At 39.1% G+C, this 21391-nt stretch overlaps 2 protein-coding genes across 4 annotated transcripts in view; one reads left to right on the top strand and one right to left on the bottom strand.

Annotated features, from left to right (window-relative positions):
* Positions 1 to 353: 353 nt before the first annotated feature.
* tango2 (transport and golgi organization 2 homolog (Drosophila)) lies at positions 354 to 19069 on the bottom strand. 3 transcript variants are annotated; one of them, XM_018668865.2, is made up of 10 exons: positions 18903 to 19069; positions 18320 to 18380; positions 17991 to 18114; positions 12943 to 13031; positions 10987 to 11106; positions 10515 to 10632; positions 3547 to 3614; positions 3211 to 3361; positions 1747 to 1851; positions 354 to 1270 (listed from the first exon to the last, which is right to left on the bottom strand). In XM_018668865.2, the coding sequence occupies exons 3-10, from the start codon at positions 18044 to 18046 to the stop codon at positions 1150 to 1152; spliced, it is 828 nt and encodes a 275-aa protein (XP_018524381.1). In that variant the 5' UTR covers positions 18047 to 18114; positions 18320 to 18380; positions 18903 to 19069; the 3' UTR covers positions 354 to 1149. The 3 variants fall into 3 exon arrangements, with proteins under 3 accessions (XP_018524381.1, XP_018524378.1, XP_018524380.1); XM_018668862.2 differs by having other exon boundaries at positions 3211 to 3364; XM_018668864.2 differs by having other exon boundaries at positions 3211 to 3364; positions 17991 to 18183.
* Positions 19070 to 20082: 1013 nt separating this feature from the next.
* Positions 20083 to 21391, top strand: part of arvcfb (ARVCF delta catenin family member b) — a 204219-nt gene continuing 202910 nt past the window's right edge. Inside the window, exon 1 of the mRNA XM_018668861.2 lies at positions 20083 to 20430. The gene's annotated coding sequence lies outside the window, so the exon portion shown is untranslated. The remainder of the gene's footprint in view (positions 20431 to 21391) is intronic.

Genomic DNA, 21391 nt, shown 5'->3' on the forward strand with positions numbered 1-21391 from the left:
CTGGATTAGTGTATCCTCACTGAAAACTCCTCTACGTGCAAGATGGTAAAAATAAATGCCTCTTCAAAACTTGTTTAGTCCAGTATATAGAGGACTGCACAAAGCCTTTTCTTATTTGAGTTTATAAACCACTTAATAGCTTTCTTCAAGTAAGTAAGTGTGACCATTATTCCTGATGGATTAACATTTGTACAGCAGTATGAGTAATGTGTGTGGGTAATACATCTGGTAAAAAGATTTTACTTTTAAAAAATAAAATGCAAAAATCACCTGACAGGTGGATGAACCTGAAAATTGGGTTCCTCACAGTTTGTCTGTGTATTGTCAATAATCATTATATGGTGAGCCAAATGTGAGTGTTTGGATAAACTGTTTTTATTATCAAGCAGCTGTAAAAGGTATTATTCTACCATGGAAGCAGTCAGAGATCCAGTGCCTGAAACAATTTTTCATTCAATACTGAAACCAACACTGAGACTATTGTTGTGCAGGGCTAGAGCATAAGAAACTACCAGTGACTCTAATTTATGACAGTTAATGAGAGTGTAAATCACTTAAAACATTCTCCAGAAATACTGGCGACTCGATGAATTCTCAGTGTGTAAAATGGAAAATAACATGCAACTTTTTTTTACCTTAAAATATGTTGTTTTTTTATTGTTGTAGCTTTAGGATGATATTTCAAACTGCAGTCAGGAAATTGTGCATAATGTGTATATTCACTCTGTATCATGGCTTTAAGGTAAAAATCTGACGCCAAGAAGAATAAATAATCTTGTGAACACCAGTACTGATTGCAATTCAAAGCAGGTTACCTGTAATCTGTAATGGATTTGACTCTTTCAAGCAACCCAACCCTGCTGTTTTGTGACATATCTTCCTCTACAAAAATTGTACATGTTCTTTGGCAATCTTTTAAATTAGTACATGTTTTTTCAAAAGATGCACTTTAACTTAAATCAAGAATAAGAAATACATATCACTGATGTTAATGAGGCAGCCAGTGCAAACTAGCTCAAGAGAAAGTGCAGTGAGTCTTCATGTTCACATAGCTGCTACAGTGAAATGCAGCTGGAGGCCGGGAAGCTGGGGGCGATGGAAAGAAAGGTGATGCAGAAAGGCACAGAGTGGGTTTCCTCCATCATGTCTTCACCCCTGCAGTTTGAACTCAAAAGAACTGGTGCTCCATTTGCTTGTGTCACAGTCGAGCATGGTGCGCTCTGTGAAGGTCACGTTCCCTTCTGCGTCTATCAGAATTATTGTATTGGTCCTGAGTGGGCAGGGGCACAGGGGACACACGCAAACGAACACAAAACAATATAAATTTAGTGACTGAAAATGCTTGTAAAATAAATCAAAATGAAGGCAGGTGACAGGAGTAACTTTGATAATTTAACGGTCAAATTTCCACATTTGAGGTATTTAGCCAAACACCCTTATCAAGAATGAGCAGGCAGTAGCAGACAGTGCCTTGTGAAATGACACTTTGATGGCTCTGACAAAGACTGACCCTTTGACCTTTTGGCTACAGGACAGTCTCTGTATCCACTAATCCACCGTGGCATCACAGTGAAGATGATCCCCTTTCAATTCCTCGCTGTGGAGGATTGATTACACTGGGGATTTTTATGTACCAACACTTCTCTGCTGTCTATGATCCTGTCAGTCTTGTCAGTTCCCTCAGGTAGAAACAAACAGGGGGAGATGGGGGATAAAAAAATTTTTGCGTGGGTGGAAGACACTGACCTTGTGCCATAATGAGGTGAGCGAACACACACCGCTGACAGAGCCTGGATCATGGGCTTACTGTAACCATCACCCTGGTTCTCCTGAGCTGGATCAGGTGTGTTCCTGTTAAACAAACACACAATACACCTCTTTAGGAAGCTTTAGAGTCATGTCATTTTCAGCGCATTTTTCTCTACCATACTGTCCATGTAGCATATTTAAGTCAGCTATCACTTCACAACACATTCCTGTCTTCAACAATCCATTGATAAGAGATATAATGCAGATTTATTTCTCCTGTGTCTCAAACTTAAAAGAACAGGGTTGTTTGGAAACTTTCTCTTCACTCACATCTCACTGAAAATATTTCCTGCCAAAAATAGGCAATAGTTCAGCCTTGATTTATTCAAAATATAAATACACAACAGCTAGTTCACAAGCACACCTAAGGAGGCTGGGATGCAACGCATGTTGCTTGCTCTTCCACTTGCAGAAAATGCTTCAGAAAATACTAGTTCATTTTTTTAAGCTGGTCCACAGTTCCGTTTTTTGGTATGTGACAAGCCTCTTTTTTCATATTTAATTCTTCTCCACTGTCTGTGCTCGATCAGCTCCCAGTAGCATTATACTGCTGTACAGAGGATTTCAGATATAGTTAGTTCACGGTCTTCATCTTGAGGTTTGAAAGTTTCACAGGGTAGCGAGACATTCTGAATTCAACTGATTAATTTCAAGGTCAAGTCCACCGTTTGTTTGATATTTGATATTTCAAATTCAGTGTGTTCAGCTGCCCAAGAGGGAATGTCTTTCTGCTACCTGGTTTGCAATTCTGGCCATCATTCCTATCATTTATGAAAACCATGTTACTCAGTTGAGATATGTGGCTGTCAGGGCTAAACACAGCTTTGCAATGGAGTGCAAGAAGAAAACATAATGCCACAAAAATAAAATATCAGGGGGATTTACACAAATCCCAAGTTTAACCTGGCCAAAAATATAGTCTTGCATGTACCAATCCATCAAACCACAACTTGTTTTATGTAGATTGAAAGAACAAGAAACAACATGAGCTTTACAGGTGCTGGTAGGTGGACTTTTTTTTCAGACAGGCTAACTGTTTCCCCGTTTCCAGTTTTTGTGTTAAGTTATGCTAATTAAGCAGGTGATAACTCCACCAGTGGTATCAATATTCTCCTCTAGCTCTCACCAAGAAAGCTGATAATTGTTTTGTATAACTGTCAAAGTATTCATTTAAAATTGTTTGTCACATATTCACAATCAACAAATGACAGTACATGTAACTAATGAACGGAGATATACGTGAATACCCTGAACATGTCATTGAACATTAGGTCCCTAAATCAAACAAAAGACAAATTCTAAATGATAATTATTCATTTGTAAATACAAATTAAAATGACATGTTTTATTTTTGTGAAAATCTATTGCAAGGGAATGGGTAAATGGGTGATCATCACTCACAGTTCCTCATTATTGAGGACATTGAGCAGCTCTTGCACCAGTCCATCGCAGGACAGGGACTGGTCGTTGATGACGCTGGTAAAATGGCGCTTGCCTTGCAGCAGTTTCTTCCATGGAGTGTCCAGCAGTGAATTACTCAAACCATAGATTCCTGCTGAGGAGGACATGAAACATACAGACAAATACAAACACTAGTAAGCTATGTTAGTGACCATGCACATCAGTCAACAGATAGGCAATCTAAGAGTAATATCAACATGGAAATATCAGGCTAACTAGAGGAGAGGTAAATGTGAAATGAACAGTTTCTACAGCAACCATATTAAAAACACAGACCTGGTTTTAGATGGATAGGTTCAGGGCTGCCTCTGTTTCCATAGTAACACACAATGTCTTGTTTGGCTCTACATGGGACACAGTAAAATAGAAAATAAGAGATTGCATTTAGTGATGATTGAACTTGTTTATGTCCAATTATGAAGGCAGAGGCAAGAGTCATAATGTGTCCATGCTCTGAAATAAACGCAAATACAGCAAAGATGAGGTTCAGAGGAGCACTTCTGGGGGAGTAATGTAAAATGTATGCTCAGGGGGTGACAGGGCTGATTTTCTTTGCAGTCCTGGAAAATAGAAATTAAGAAAGTTTCATTTGTAGACGCAATACAAGTGGGAAAATACCACACACCATAGTTAATTGCAGCAATTAAATCTTATCCTAAAGGAACAACTGGGTAACATTAAGGCTTCAAAATACAAATTAGCGCTGCAAACACCTTTGACTACCACAAAACCATTAGTCACAGTGTTAGATCTCTTTGCAAAGTCCTCAGTTAGAGGGAATTTGTTCAGTCTGAAAAATCAGTCTGACATCAAGGGCATCTGTGACGGCTTTGGTACAGGAGAGTGAATAATAAATTATGACCAAATCCTTTGAACCAGTGGGGGAATGAATTTTTTGATGTCAATTTTATGACAGCCATACCAGTCACATCAGTCAGTCTGAAATGTGGTGCAACACTGCTTCAACATCTAACTTGGAAAGTTTCCCAGTCAAGAGCTGGCAAGACAGGAACAAAGTGTGCTCCTGGGCCTGTTGCTCTGCAACTAAATTTATGGGATAGTTTTAAAAGCCAAAATACAAGGTGTGCCTCTGGTCTGTGGTATATATCACTACAAGCAGAAAATGTTTTCCACATAACCCATTAACAAAGATTTCATATGCGGTGTTCAGAGCTGAAACAACTGGTTGATTCATCAATTAGCAGATTATAACACTATTAACTAACCTTAAGTGCTAAAGTTAGGTTTCTTGAAGACATTTCACCTCTCATCCAAAAGGCTTCTTCAGTTCTTAAAACTGGTTGGGGAGTCTCAGGTATTTAACCTCTGGGAGGTGATTCTGAGAGTCGTCAAACCATCTTGCCATTGTGTGAGTCGTTAGGGTCACAGAAGCCCAGGTGTGACTTGTTGGTGGGTCGTTGCTCCACCCTGACATCATGTGAGTCGTTACGCTCAAGGTTGATACAACCTTGAGACATGTCCAAGGTGTGTCATGTCACATAATGTGTCATGTCAACTCTAACAACTCACATAATGACAGGGTGGTTTGACGACTCGAGAACTACCTCCCAGAGGTTAAATACCTGGGACTCCCCAACCAGTTTTCAAAAACTGAAGAAGCCTTTTGGATGAGAGGTGAAACGTCTTCAAGAAACTTAAAAGAAGTCCGGTTGTCTTCAACTTTAGTACTTAAGAGTACCATGACCTGGATAACTGAGAACCTACACAGATTTGCTGGTTTATCAGCTTTGTATCACCATAACAGAATAGAGTATCTTTGGTCAACCCAACAACATTGACAGGATGATGTAAGAGAGGGTGTGATGTGACAATAAATATGCTTACATTTATCATTTTAACATGTAGGTAGTGACTGGACTAATTAAAATCATCTGATCTCATCTGATTTGTTACATTCATAATTCACTCCATGCTTTCCCCTGGGACATTATTATTTTCTTTTTTACCTCTGCAAACTACCAAGGACTGAGGGAATAATATGATGACACAGACTGACATGAGCAGACCTCATACACTCTTTTTTTATACTCTACATATGATCAGAGATAAATATTCTTGTCTATAAACAGTTGCCCCTGTGCGGAGGTCATTCTTAACTGTTCTCCTCTGTCCTGTGTGAATTTCCTGGGGCAGAGTGATTTCTAAAGGCAGAACAATATGTGTCCAAGCAGCTGCGAGAGAATCCTCAAAGCTGTAGGTTGACATTACACTATCTATCTGACAACAACAAATCAAAGACCTTAATACTGTTGCCAGCTTGTACCCAAACCTAATTGAATGGTCTGAATAAACAACTACTTTTTCTCCGTTCCTATGGTTACTATGAACACAGCAGTGCTGACCAGTGTTGACTCGTAGTTGCTCAATAGGAACCAGATGGCACAGTAACCTGAAAGGAAAAGGAAGTATCTGTAAAGCCCTGACCTGCTGTTAGTTCTGCTGTCGTCTGAAATACTAGTTTGATATTGGTACTTTGAACTGAACGCAACCATACCTGAAAGGCCTGGTGTCTGTCTACTTATATACACTTTTCCTGCAATGTGCATCAAATTGACCATGGTGATTGTAGGTGGAGGATTTGTGAAGTGATAGCTCTATTTCTGCTTTTTGAAACTGGCTACAATATTGAAAGTCCCATCAGGTGCACTGTGGGCTGATTTGGGCTGAGATGAGGGAACAGCAGGAGGTCAAGGCCAGTGGACAGAGAGAACGAGAAGGGAATAGTTGAAAACAGGCTTTTTAAGATCACAGTCAGAGAGGTAATCAGTATGCTGGCTGGGAGATGTTCTAATGAAGAGTCCTCTATACTGAGGCTGCAGAGCAGTTTCCCCATCGCCAGCTGTGGTGTAGTTGCCTGGAGATGGTTGGATGAGCTTTCAACATTATCAGCTCAGAATGTAGATGGGTATGTTGGTGGGGGCTCCTGGGTAATGACAACATGTACTTTTGTATCCAATCACACACATCTGTGCATGTACACCCACACATTCAGACATCAAAGGCATGGAATGGTATGAAAAAGAGACTTGACATTTCAAATTACTTTTCTCCATGCTAGCAGTAAGGCTCCATGGATGGTCCATTGTCAAGTCCAGGCTGAAATATCTCAAAAACTATTGGATAGGATGGGTTACAGTTATTCACCCATAGGCAGAACTATGATAACTTTTCATATACCACCATCATGAGGTTTGTCTGCGGCTGTGCTTTATAATGAATTAATCAACAAGTAGTTCCGACCAAGCAATCTGATTGGTCAACAAGACATTTAGAACGTGCTCAAATCAGCATGACAGCACACCTTACTCATCAGTAAAAATATTACTCTGCCATATACATTTTACTTTGTTGGTAATAGGTGCATAATCGTAAGATTACACTCGAGGGTGTCGTTTAACGTCATTTGAGCAAAGCGCTTTCTCCATCAGCTGTGCCGGTGACATAGCGCTAACTTAAAATTCATGTAAAAGTTTGCAGTTGCAGAAGCTACATCTGTGTGAATAAATAAATGCAGCATTTTTGTTATAAAATGGTTGATAAAAGTAAGCATTTATTTGTGCAGTAGGCTATTGATTTAGTTCGGTAAATTCAGAGACCTCGATAAATGACGTTAAAGCACACCCTGTTGGTTAATATTGCTTAAATAAACAATTACATTCCAAACAACCTCAGTTGCACTTTGTGTTTAGTGCTAATTGGCCAATGTTAGCAGGCTAACATGCTAAACTATGATGCTGAACATGCTTAATATCAGCATGTTAGCATTGTCACTGTGAACATATGAACATTTTGCCCAAGTGCTATAAAATCAAAAAGCACTGACACAATCTATTTCAACATCAGCTACTGTGTGTGGCCTCAAGGTGACCTCTGATTTGATTAATAGAATAGAAGACCACAACTTTCTTTCATAACTTCATAATGAAATCTTATCTCACCTGACCTAGAAAAATTTGCCTTGCGAAATTAGCCTCTATGAGATCGGACAGACTTTCATAGCAGAATAAATGTAGTGGGATTCAGATCTCCTCTAATAAAAAATATTACTGCATGCTAACAACTAGAAAGCCAATATCAATATTATTTTGATTTTTGTGGCAATCTTTGGACATCTGGATTTATTCAATGAACAACGAAGGTTATATTTGAACTGTTTCCTGTGAGCATCTAGTAAAAATTCTATTTAGTATACAATTGTACTAGTAGTTTTACTCTATGGAAAGCAAATGAGTTTTCCCTATAGCTAATTTTACAAGCATATGGAAAAAACAAATACTCATAGTCATTCATTGTTTAAAATGTTGGGAGTCCCCCCCCCCCCCCCCCGATACTCTGGAATGTGCCTATCTGGTGCTGTTTTTCTTCTTCTCTTCTCTTTTCTTCTTTCTGTTTTTCTTTCAGCTCAAACAAGTTTCAGCCAAGAATTACACCACATGGTTTGAGGCCATAAGATTGAAGTTGTTTTTATAAAATGGCCACACTCTGCTTGACTCAAAGTGCATTAAGGGAGGCATTTCTTTGCAGGCAAACATCAGAGGAGATATTCATTAAAATGAATAATCTCTGGGCACTGACTTTAAAGCGAAGAGCGACATAAAGTGGGATCAAAAACCAACGCTATAGAAAAGTCAGATGAAATGTTGGTTATGGAGCCTTGAGAGCACCAAGCAGAGAATATCTGAGATGAAAATTTAAATATATATGGCATTAGGTCCACTGAGAGAAGGCTCAGTGTGGTGTTTTGGAAGTGCACGGCTGCCACTGACCAAATCACTCACATGTAGAACTCAACTCAACATGGTAATAGATTATTCATTAAGGCAATACTGGAACAAGTATCACAATTAAAGACAAGCAATACATGGCCTGACTGAAATATTATTGCTTAATTTTATTGCTTCTGGATTGACTACCAAGCATCTCAATGAGGGTGATCACACACTAAAAAACTGAGCGAAGACACAAAATGTTATAAAAATGACGTCACGCACGATCTCCACATCATGAATCACATCTCTGGTTACAAATGAATGAGAAATCCACTAATTGTAACATGGAGCTCCTTTCTATCCACCAGATGTAGTTATTGATCTGGAAAGAAACCAGACGCCTTACTTCCTCTAGCTTGCTGGGCACACTGCAGTGCAAAACAAGTAGGCTGCTAATGATGGTGTTTATTAAAAACATGTAGGCTTGCTTTCTGTGACTGTGTCATTTGCATCTGCAGTGAACGTGGCTTTCATCAGATGGATATTTGAGGGGGAAAATGTATACTGTTAACATCATCACAACATAAACACAAGGTATCTATCTCGTGAGTGTGGTGTGATGCCTTATTCTTTCATAGAGGAAAGCCACTGGGGCGGTGCAGGTGCAACTACATCTCCAGGTCCTAACAAGGACGTTTGCATGTCCTCGTGGCTTTAGCCAATCAAAAAATGACAGCTGAGCCATCTAGCTGCTGTTATGTGTTTATCCAAGTGTAAAAAGAGAAATCAAAGGGTTTTCAAGGCTGAAATAAAACTAATACTAATGGACTGAAGCTACAACTAGTTAATTTTGTACATATATTAAAAACGTAGGACATTTATTAAACTTCCCCATCAAACAGTAACTGTCCAGTCATAGCTTGGCAAGTGTAACTCAGCACAGCAGACCTGTATTGAATTCCCATTCTTGTTACCATGTCACCGTAACTACAGTATTACCATCTACAACGCTAACTTGACCTAACATCCAAGGCAAAGGGCCATTTCATATTATAGTATTTTGTGGGTTTCCAGGTTACATTATGGATGCCACTAATGCTATATCAGAGTGCGGAAAAGTCTTAATGACTCTGTCCTGCTCTTTACTGGATTTGGGGAAGTTTTCCCTACGAAAACCCCAGGCAAACTTTTTTTTATCTTAGATAGCTTCATGTTTGTGAAACACACTGGTTCGTCCTCACAGTAAAATGCTTTTCTTTAACATTTCAAATGAAAACATAATGTTTGAAAATATGCTCTGTCTTGCTTGTCAAAGTGCATAAGCCACACAGCCCAACAGGGTTACATTATCAATAAATAACTGAACATACTTATCCTATCCTTTTCATACTTGTAATACCAGGACATATTAACAATACTGTCTGAAATCAAGGACACATTGTTTCAATAAATCACACCACATCTATCATATTGGAGGTAGGCAGAAATGATTAACTGACATCATAGAAATGAAATAAGAGCCTAATAAAGAAAAAACAGTGCATCTCCATAACCTAAAAGTAAGGCTAGAAACTGTAGGAGAAGGGATGTACAAGCATAAGTAAATCCCTTTTGAGAGGAGATCTTGCTTGAGGCCATGTTAACAGGATATACAGATCATGACACCAAACTCCACTGTGGAAACCCTGATTTTTTTTTCTCCCCCAGCAGGGATAGAGTTTGGTAGGGCTGTGTGTTGGAGCTGAACTGCCAACCTCTGGCTGGCAGAAACTGAGACCTGTTTCCATGCCAATTGTCTACAGGGGTGCTCCACCATGACAGCTATCTCAGAGCACACTGATCCCACTTTGATTTTTCTCTCTTTACCGGGTCACTGAATTCAGTCAAGTCAGGCCAGTGAAGCAGATGAGTGGGGAAAAAAAGAAGAAAAAAAAAACCCTCATTATTTTTAACACTGTCTAGATTTTCTTTGTCTGAAACCCTGAAATATGAACAGATGTTCCTTTAGAATTTTAATGCTGGCTCTTTCACAGCTCAACATCTGAGATTTCTTTTTAGCTCTGCCTACTTAGCACTCCTGAGATGAAGACGCTGCCTTTGCGGTTTCATTCTGAGGTAAGAAAAGGCCAGAACTCAGAGGAACAGAGTTACAACTTACTCTCAACAAGTTTAAAAATCTTTGTGTTAAAATCCTATAGTGTGCAAGAATCTGCCACTGTCTCTGGTGTGTGGACCGCAAGAAGTCACGTCATGTCACCCACAAAGTACAATAAAAAACTTATCTTAACATCAGACAGCCTTAGGTGGCCATAATACATATTTTTCATAACTCTCTGGAGTAAATTTTGACTTGTGAAATGTGTCATGTTTGGGATATGGCTGCTTACTTCAAGTGTCTATTTTTACAACCATAACTTGCTGCAAAGATTCTCACAACGTTAACACATCTTTGACTCAGCTTTATCAGTGGATAGACCACACACTTATTTGGACTTCACCACAACTTTCACTCACTTGAACTCTGCTGTGATGAGGTTGAAGCCGTTGTACAGGTGGCCTTCTGCTGAAACCTTCTTCAGGTAGGAGTAGCTGTCCAAATCCTTGTCCACAAGGTAGTTAGACACTAGAAATCCTGCAGAACGCCAACAGTAAATAGAAGTGGTTCTTGAATTATGCACTTAATAAACCAGCCTCCTCATTGTTAATAATAAATACAAGACAGATGTATGAAACTTGCAGCACAGATATGGAGGAGACCCTTCAGAGTGTAGCTCAGAATGTGATATTGTGCTTTCAGATGTTAAGTGGTGGATACCAATTAAATATACAGCACCATCTTATTAAAGAAATCTTGTGAGTAGATTAGGAACAGTTAAATTATCTAATGAATCTGAAGTGTAAGAGACTGGGGAGACTTGAGATTTATGAGTTAACCTGAGGCATTTTAGCAGCGACTATGTTTGTGAGTATTTTGTGGCTGTCTTACCTCTTCCTTGTGCATCAGGGTTGGGGCGTCCTTCCATATAGTTGGTGATAGCAGCCAGCTTGCCCCTCTTGCTGATCCCCAGCCATGATCCTCCTTCTTTACCATACTCTAAGTCCAGGCCTGGTTAACACAAAAGTAGCAGAATGTTAATCACAATAAGTCAAATGAAAAAGACCCAAACTTCATCATGTGGGGTTAATAAATGTTTCCTCCATACTTCTGAATAATTCCCACAAAATGCATCTCCCTGTCAGTATTCATTTGGTGAAGTCATTTCCTATGTTTTTTCAGATTTTCCTCAGTGGTTTAAGAACCCTGTGTTCAACACAGATCAGCCTGTCTTTCATGATGTTTCCTGGGAAGAACTAGGTAATTTGGTACTAATTACAGGGAAATGAAGGCAGTTTGAATTGGCAGACTTCTACTTGGTTTACTATAATTAATTGCAAACATTTTTAAAACACAGCAAGTGAGCTATACATACATTTCTCAGTAAGCAAGCACACAAGTCAACATATGAAAAATAAGGTGTTCAATAATAATATCATAAATCAATAAAAATAAATAAATGAATAATTAATTATTTTTGTTTAAATTGATTTTCTTTTGAGAAAACTCCTATTTCTCCAATAATAACAAACTACATAAGGCTGTTAAAACTGACCTTAATCTCATAGGTTATCTTTTTCTCCCAAGGCTTCAGTAAGGCTAACCCTCAATGTCTAAACTTTGAAGCAAAATGTCCTTTCTCCTAATACAACAAGCAGTAAGAAAGCATACTGAACATGCACCAGCCTACATTAGGATATACCTGATGAAATACAGAGATAAACAAATGATGTAATCTTCCTCAACTGTTACTGACATTAAAAGAATATATCCTTTGATAAGGCTTTTGATTGGAGTACAATCACATAGCTTTTGCAGTAATGAAACAGAACCAGTCCATCAGTAAATCAGTTGTTTTTTTCTCCACATTCCTCTTCTTCACTTGACACAGAAAAAGCATGGCCCTGCTAGTCTAATGCACTTCCACTTTGGTGATCAATATAGACAGGTCCACTTACATTGACAGTGACCAAGAGAGCCACACGCTCTTATTCCTCTGGGGTCGGATGGAAAGCTAGCCTGATCCCACTGGGAGCTATAACTTACTTCCCTTCTCGTCATGCTATGTCTCCTTCAGGGCCTCCTGCCTCTGCCCCCTCCCCAGCTCCGCAGATAAGGCAGGGCCATTTATTCCTGTCACATCGCATAAAAGCAGCCATCAATTAAGGGCCCACTACTGGAGTCCTGACCCCTCTATTACAGAGGGGAGAGGAGACTGATGAACAACCAGGCTATCTCTGCGTTTCCTTCTTCTTCAGAAAAAAAAAAGGATGATTGATTTCCTCTGCTTGGCTATAATGTGTATTGGACATCAGTCAATTAAATATAGTTCACTGCGGGTGGAGATGTCCTGTGACGGAGTGGAGGAGTATTGGATTCTGAGGTGAAGGAGACAGATTTTTCCTTGTTTATTGAAAGGTATTTAGCCTTGAATAAAACTTTATTTGAATGCTGCTAAAAACTCACATCTGCTGCTCTTTCACATAGTTACAGAGCCAAAAGAGTCAAGTTTTAAAGTCTAACACATGTTCCAGTTGTCTACTTTTAACAGAAATTTATCTACGTCAATTAAACATGTGGTCAACTGTGTGAATTTATATTGTTTTATTTACTCTTATTTCTGTTTTGGTCAGGTCTCCCTTGCAAAAGAGCTTGCCAACCATAATGACATTTAACTGGTTACATAAAGGTTGAACAGAAACACCAGCACTTCAAAACACAACCGACAGGTCTAACTTGCTTTACATTTACTCATTATCTCCTGTTGGAGAAGACAAAGTAAGAAGTCATTCGTTCAGTGCTCTTTACTTCACTATGCATGGCGAGTGGTGAGATGTACTGACTTACCGCTGAGGATCTCACTGTTAGCCCCCCAGAAATCTGCAGCTTTGGATGGCCTGTTGTAGAACTCATCTCTGTTTGCAGCCAAAATTAGCCTGAGGAGATGGAAAGAGTGGTTAGAAAAGATGTCTTGTTATTTTTGTTCACTCTGTGAGCCCTGTTCATTTGACATGAACCAATGAGGTATTACAGAAGGCCATCAGGGGTCTGAACAGCAGATCCATCATCAGCAACTAATTCATCATCATGAACACATGATATCCCATCTCCTTTATCTTCCTTCTCAGCTGACAGTTGATCATATGTTTGTATCCTGCTGTTCTTTTATTCTAGGGTCATTAGATTTTCTCAGTTACATCTCTTGTGTCTGTGCTCTATCTGTGACTCATGCCAGCATTCAAAATGGTCAGCCATCTAAGAATATCAGCTACTGTGCTCTCTGTGGTCAGGTATGCACTTGAATGTGAGTTCTAAATGCAGCATATTCGATAATGCTTTCTAATACATTCCTCTTATCAACAGGCCTTTAGCTTGCCCTTGATTTACATTTACAAATAACTGATCGTTATAAAAAATAAGCTGGTGGACTGTTTGCCACAGTCTCCGTTTTCTGGACACCATGTTCTAAGTTTTCCAGTGTGATAAAGGCCTATGATGTGTCCAAAAGCCTTCAAAAAGATTGTTTTATTTCATAAATTGACTGAGCAGGACACAGAGAATACAAAAGGTCAAGGTGAGAAGGAGGAGGGCATCCTTTTGATGATGACCAAAGGAAAAGGGATCAAAAAGAATAAGATGGCCATAGAAGGAGCCAATATAACAGCTACAGGCAACTCATCTTAACACGGAGGAAGTAAAGTAAAAAAGAACTTGATCCAAGTTACAATGACCATGTTCCAGTGTTTATGATTAAAGAATGCCCTTCCTTCCTGTCAGACAGGCATTCATTTCAGTGCATTATAAAAACTGAACTTAGAGACAAAGTTAAGTTCATGTGTTCTGGAGCTATCATGCCGTTATATCAGTGCTGATGTTATGATGTTAACTAAAGTATTCACACTGGTAAATTCATGTTGGTCCCGCTGAAATTAAATTAAACTCATGCTATGCCAGCAAACACTGTATCAAACCCACAGTTTTTTTCAAGATACATGAGGCTGAATTCTGGGAAAAGTCTTGAATATTTCACTCAGAGTAAACATCCTCCAGCATCAGTGAAGAGTTCAAACAAGCCAATACAGAATATAAATGACAGTGAGGAAGAAGATAATTTTTCCTACCTTAAAGCTATTTATCTTAAGAAAAAAAATGATATTGGATATTAGAGGGTTGAAACAATCTAAAATGTGAATTTATGCAGAAATCTATGACAGATTTAGGCAAATCATCTAATTTACATCTCATTTTGCAAAGCTGGCTGTGCCTCTGCCTCGCATCAGTAACCTCTGCAGGTGTTTTATCCAGTTCGAAATCTGTTTTTATTGCCAAAGCAAGGCTACAACACAAACATTTACTGCTACAAATAAAGGTGAACAGCCTGAACAAGAATGTGATCTGATTTATAATAAATCGCCTTGAATGTGACTTGGCAGTCTGACACAGGCTGTCTGTCAGTTAAGCACTGCACTACACTATGACCTGCATTTTTATTCAGGGTGGTGTCGTCAGTAATTATGCCATTCCACTCATGGCCATTAACAGCTACAAACTGCATTGTGACCTGTATCTCTGTATCGCTATTACTTGCTACATGCCTTAACTAGCAGGTCACTAATGTCAGCTGTGGAGCAAGGTAACATCACTTAGTGGCTTTATATCCTCTCTCAGTATCCACTACCCACTATTCACATAGCAACACACATGCACACAAGTCTTCATCTAACTCATCTCCTATTCAGCAGTTATGAAACAGAAAAAAACAACTATTCCCTTTGCTTGGAGGAAAAGATGACCTCTCACTGTTGCACCATGTAAATTTTGTAAACATGAATTAACATTTTAGCTGAGTATTGTGGCCTTATGTACTCCATGGTGTGTAAGCATATAAAGAAATGACATGATTGTACATTTGCCAGTAAAACTAATTGTTTTACATTTACAGAATTAGAGTTAAAGGTCATTGAGATATAGACTGAAACACAGCAGAGAGGCACTTAAATAGTCCTTGGGAAAACTCCCCAGGCCAGATAAAGGGCAGATGAAATTTATTGACCTCTATAATGGCTGTATATTTCCTCTGAGCTTGGCAACGGTCCCCCTATTAATCTTTCACAATGGGTGTGTGGATCCTGTGTAAGAGCAAACAGATAAACCAAACTGACCTAATAGGGGTCGACCTCTGTGCATCAAAGGCTAATGACAGCCTGTTCCCATGGCATCGTGTGAGCCATTACTGCTCCCGAAAACAAAGCTAACACTAATGATGCTGCACAAGAGAGAGCATCTGCTATCGGATCCTGAGGGGAAAAATCACATGTGAGCAGCTCGGATCACAGTGACAGTCAGCCAGCTGCATCATGTAGGAGGGATGGTGAGCAGCAGAGAGGTATCAAAGCTCTTCATGAATACTGAACTCTGATTCTTTTTCTGTTCAACCAACACAGTGGCTTGCAGACTTGGCAACAGCCACAGTAGGTTTGTAGCAGATTTATGTATTCAAGGATATTCATGATTCCCACAGGATCAGTCCTTATAATTTTGGTGAATCCTTGACCTCTCATCTTACATTAACGTCATGTTAAATTTCCACTTGATCAACCAACTGCTTCGAGACACAGTCATTGGAATCCATCCTGTGGGGACCTTGACTGTATGAATAAAATCAGCTGTTGAGGTAGTTCAGTCTGGACAAAAATGGTAGACCATTGCCCTCCACAGAGCTATCGTGCGAGCATGACAAAAAATAGTAAAATCTAAGAAGCAGGTTGCAAAGAGATATGCTGAGCACATTTATGCTCCAAACAGGATAAATTCTTTCCATTTTGGACATTCCATGAGTTTTCCTCTTGGGCCAAAATGTGGATAACCAACAAAACCCCGCCACTACAAAAACACTAAGAAAAACTGTCAGAATATGGTTTGTTTAGTCCATCACTTTAATATTGTTGGGTGCAATCAACATCACAGCTTCTAGGGTCCGTGAGTGAAGCATATCTAAATCATATTGATTGATATGATATTGATTAGAAGTGGTATAATTACAGGTCAAATCAAATTAAAATGCTGGTTGGTTGATTGCAGAATAACTCTCATTCTGAAAAGATGAAAATTATGAAATTTAAGAAACAGTTCAGGCAAGAAATTCAGTTTTGAAATACAGAAATCTCAGTATGTGGGTAATCACTGAGTCATTTGTGCTGCACATAAACCCATTTAACCCCTGCAAATATATATAATGATAACATTTTGTGCTGTGGGAGTGTAATAATTGTTTCTTAATAAAATTTTAATCTTGTCCTCAGTCTGTATGTATGCTGCACATTCCTTTTGATTTACACATCATGGCAGGACAAGAAAACTACTTCTGCAACTGGTAGTCTATATATAGCACTGATGTAACCGCATTAGGACACAGTACGTTTCACCTTTCCCTAGGTTCACGTCTGAGTCAGTACTCATAACACACCTCTGCTGTGATCTACTTAGGCGGGGTCAGACTCCCAGAGGCAAGGACAGAGATGGACTATGGCCAGGTAGAGAGCTTGCTCTCAACCTCCGGGGGATTATAAGCTGGACTTCACAACACACTGCAACTCATTTTGACTGCTCATCGTGTGCTGGTTTGTGCTGCCCACTGAAAGAAGTTAGCATTTACTGCTAGGTAGGGCACATGAAGGTTGCAGCAAGATTCATCCAGTGCTTTAAAATGTTAGATTTGAGCTTCAGATGTGCCTCATTTTCTGTAATAATTGTCATGTTGACAGTGCTATACATTATGTGCCATTTATGACTGGGTAAGTTCTGCATAGCTATTCATGTCATTTTGTGAACACCTGTGATGTCCCAGAATAAAGCACATCACACCCCAAACATCAGATAAAAGCATGTATATATACATATCTATCATGAACATAATAAATCTACAGAGAAGGAAATTATTTTCCCTTAACTCCTTTGTTACTGTGCTGCTGTTTGTGTGTGTTTGCACCTCTGCTCAAAGCTCCAAGTGGCAGACTAAACAATCCTGGAACAAGATGAAATAGGGAATGCTGCAGCACTGTCACAGTATGATAGCCGTGATGTAAAGACATGACGCAACCTGATTTATCAACCAAAATTGTTTTTCCCTTTATACTTATACATACATATTTTAATGTATCTAAATATTCTGTTGCTGCATGTTCCAATATGTCACTGAAACTATCTAATACAATCTCTGAGTGAAATATTAAAACCAAACACGGTTTCTTTTACAGGAATGTCAAAAAGAAAACAAATCCAACCTAATATATTGGGTTTGTTTTAAAAAATAGCCTCACAACACTATTTATCAAGATGGACCAAACAGTGGGGACTTTGGGGATTTTAAAGGTTAACATAAACATACTGTGAAGTTGAAAAGTAAACAGGTGCTTATGATGTTTGACCCTTATCTTGGTGTTATTGCACTTGCTGTACTCATAAGATATCTCTGCTAACTCCAAGTGAACAGTTCTGGGTGTGACTGTGCCTTCTGACCCTTTGTACATGAAGAGGGTTTATTCAAAGATAGTGAAATTTTTGTTTCGATTTCATTGCACCAGATTTTGGTGTACTGAGTAAATCTGGTTAGTTATTATCTCTGTCAGAAGTTTGGAGGCAGTGCCCTTGCCAATTCAAGAATTTACACGGATTTGTGAATATTTACAACTCAGCTGTAGCTACAGTACAACACTCTGTCTGTAAATGAAATTAAGATACATTTTCTGCACATGATCTTATGCATTTCATGAGCTTTCTGGAGCATGATCTATGTTGTGAAATCATATTTTTCCTCGCAAGTCCCTTCTTGCATGGTTGACCTTGCATTTAGCACAATTAGTGTCCATATGTAATAAAAAGGTTAATTGCACTACCTGTAGGCATTTTTGGATGCAGGCCGGGGGTCAAACTTGAAGAAAATTATACACATGGATGTACTGGGGGATTGATGACAGGGTTTTCACTCAGTCCACATCTGCCTTCCAATCTTAGTCACATCTGAAGTAATCAGAAAAAGGAAATAAAAGTGTGGTATGTGGCAGATTGATAGGGGTGAAATGAAGACATCTGTTGTGGAACAAGATCACAAGATGATTATGATTATGTTGGGTGTGTTCAATTTGTGAAATATGATATAAACTGCTATAACAGACACTAATTATGTTTCTCGTTGCCTGTATTCACAGGGCATTTTAATACTTACACAGTGCACTTGTCTGAAGGACAAACTAATGGGCCATCCAGACTGCATGCTGTGTGTCCCTCTGTGAACATGTTCAGAATAGTTAATGTTAGACATAGTAACACAGAGATTTATTATCTTTATCATTCCCATAACTGTAATGAGTGCAAAGGTAGAAAATCACACGTTCAAGACCATTAATCACAATGTCATTCAAACGTGTGTCAGGGAGGGTACAATCATCATGTGATACTACCAAGCTGGTAGGTTGTAGCTACTTATTAGACAATTAACACTTACTATATATGTTAACTGTCTAATAACACTGCGATGAACAAGAGAGTAGCATTGTGGCAAGCTATTAACAGCTGCTAGCGAACAGCATAGCTAGTTAATATCAGGAATGTTCCTGGGAACATACAAGTCCTGCCCTGCAGATTAAACAGTCGTTAAGTAATACTATAACATTATGTTCTACCTCTATCAGCAAACTAGTTTCAGCATAACTTGGTAACCTTATCAATGGCTAGCTAACGTTAGCATTGTTAAAGTCAATAACGTAACAATGACAGAGAGACAACCCAAGCAAACTTTAGATACCTACCTAAACTTTGTTATGCGTACCACATTAGACTGCAAATAATATCTGTTCAGCAAATTGTTTATTGGTTGATTCCTACACTGTTTACTGCTGTGTGGTGTCGGCTAACTGAATTCACTGCCCTTTTACACTCGCTGTTGACAACTAAGAGGAAGTGCACACATAGGGTGATTGATTTGTGTCTCCAGTGGTTTCGTAAGCCTCTACAGTGGGTGTGAATGTTTATTTCCTGTGCGTTGTCCTGAATTCCGCCCATCCTGGCATAACAGATACTTAAAACGAGTGCACTTCCAACGGGGCTCTGGAGTTCACTGTGATTGGTCAGTTTCCGGTACTAGAGCAACCACCAAGCTAACAGTAAACAGGAATGCTTATGTTTCCGGTTAATTAGTTTCATTCAAAATAAGAGCACTACTATCAAATATATTTGTGAAATTGTTTAAACAAGGCTCTTGCGCTCGACTTGTGTAGACCAGAAGGCAAGTGGAGCACAAAACCTTTACTTTAATACTTTATTAGACGCAAGGATCATCAAATTAAATCCAAATCAAAATAACCTTGGATTACTCCGATAGTGTGACTGAAAAATGCACTGACTTGCACTACAGTCCCAAGGCTGAAGCACAAGATTCAGTGCTTAATGATTACAGCACTCTCATTCATGGCCTCTAAGACAACGTAAAGAATCATAAACACATAAATATATAATGACTGCAATGATAATTGATAATTATTTTTTCTTTTTTCTTTTCTTTTCTTCTTTTTTGCGCGGGTAGGATCTACCTGCACTGTATAGACTGTTTACTTTGAAAAAATATTCACTAGAAGTTTTCTTTATATTTGTGCTAACTTGACAACGCACCGTACCAGTTAATTATTATAACAATAGATGTGTCGAATCTAGACAGTAAGAGGTGATAAAATAAACAAATAATAATGTAACATATATACATATATATTCTGTGTTTTATGACATTTAAAGGACGAGTTAATTTAATATTTCGATACAAAAAAATAATACCACTGAATACTAACCAAATTAGAACAAATTTTAAGTAACAATAAGAGTGAGTGAATTACTTAATTGATAATTGGCCAGATAAATTGTCAAAAAATCAATCACCAATTTCCTCCAATACTGTGGTACCGGTGATGGGGCGGAGACATTTGCTGTGACCGACAGCATCCAGCACTGTTGTGGATGAGAGGGATAAAGGCTGCTCTGCCTCTCATACAACAGTACGTCGCAGCCACTAATTAGTAATTATTAACGACGGTAGCTACGAGTACACGTAGTAACTTTTAAATCAGTTAGCATACTCCGTTTTTTTGCATGTGGCGCGTGGCTAAAGGGAGCGCGAGCAGCAAGCTGGTAACTACAATTTGAGATTTGCAAGGTTGTAACAGTAGTATCCCTGCAGCAGCCAAGTTGCATTGACAATAACGTTATCCAGTTGAGGCTCGGACTACTGCTCATCACACTGGGGAATCACTTCGCCTGCAAGAACGAGGATGAACAGGAGAAACTGAGGTAATATCAGTGCAGCTCTTTCCTTTCTCGCGTAAATCCATGTGGTGATTATCTTGCAACGCCAAGTTTTAGCCTGTGCCATTGCAACTCAGGAGGAGGAGGGTGTGACAAAAATGTACCAACAATAATGTAATATTAGTGTAAACTCACATTGGAAAAGACGAAAATGAACCGTTGGCTTCCTCACAGATGAGTGAGCAGGTGCGCAGATAGAGATTAGGATACAGGCACCCGGTGTGTTAACGCCTTATTTTTCACGTTTTTGGTAAATAGTGGGTGCTTTTAATGTGCTTCGACAAGAAGAGATGCGTTTAATGCTGCTGAATGGTTCATTGTACCAAGTACGTTGATAAAATACAATATATTTGGTTGTATTCGTGTGTTGTTGTAAACACTTAATGGATGCAGTCAGAGGCAGCGAGCGCGAGCCGCAACGAGCTGTCAGTCATCTCATCCTTACTAGTCCATTGTCTTGCCCCTCCTGTTTGTGAGTGAGTAACCATGGAGAGTCTTCCGGTTTCCTTTCGGCTAATTACCTTATTTGGAGAAGGGGCGGCTGTCAGTGGCTGGACTGATAGCCTTCTTGGGTTAATAGTGCTGTATTCACGTCCCATGTGAGTAACCGCCAGAATGACTGAATGCTTCAAAACGACGGCCTGAGCTCAGGCCATTAAGGAGCCTCAAATGAAGTTGCTTAGTGGACTTTGATTGGCTCTGGTCAGCGTTTTCACACCCAGCTGGCAGTAATGGTCTCTAGGCATGGTTGGATGCAGTTAAAGCAATTAACTATGAGCACGTGCAATTAATTTCCTTCACTCATTATGTGTTCTTGATGTGAACCATACAAAACCTTTAAAATCCTAAACTCACACGGTACTTTTAGAAGCTTCTGGTTGTAGTAGGTTTGATTTACCACTGTTCCTTTATTGGCTGTGGCAAATGTGATGAGGTGGCACCCAAC

The sequence above is a fragment of the Lates calcarifer genome, linkage group LG13, assembly GCF_001640805.2.
Source record: "Lates calcarifer isolate ASB-BC8 linkage group LG13, TLL_Latcal_v3, whole genome shotgun sequence".
Taxonomy (NCBI): Eukaryota; Metazoa; Chordata; class Actinopteri; family Centropomidae; genus Lates; species Lates calcarifer.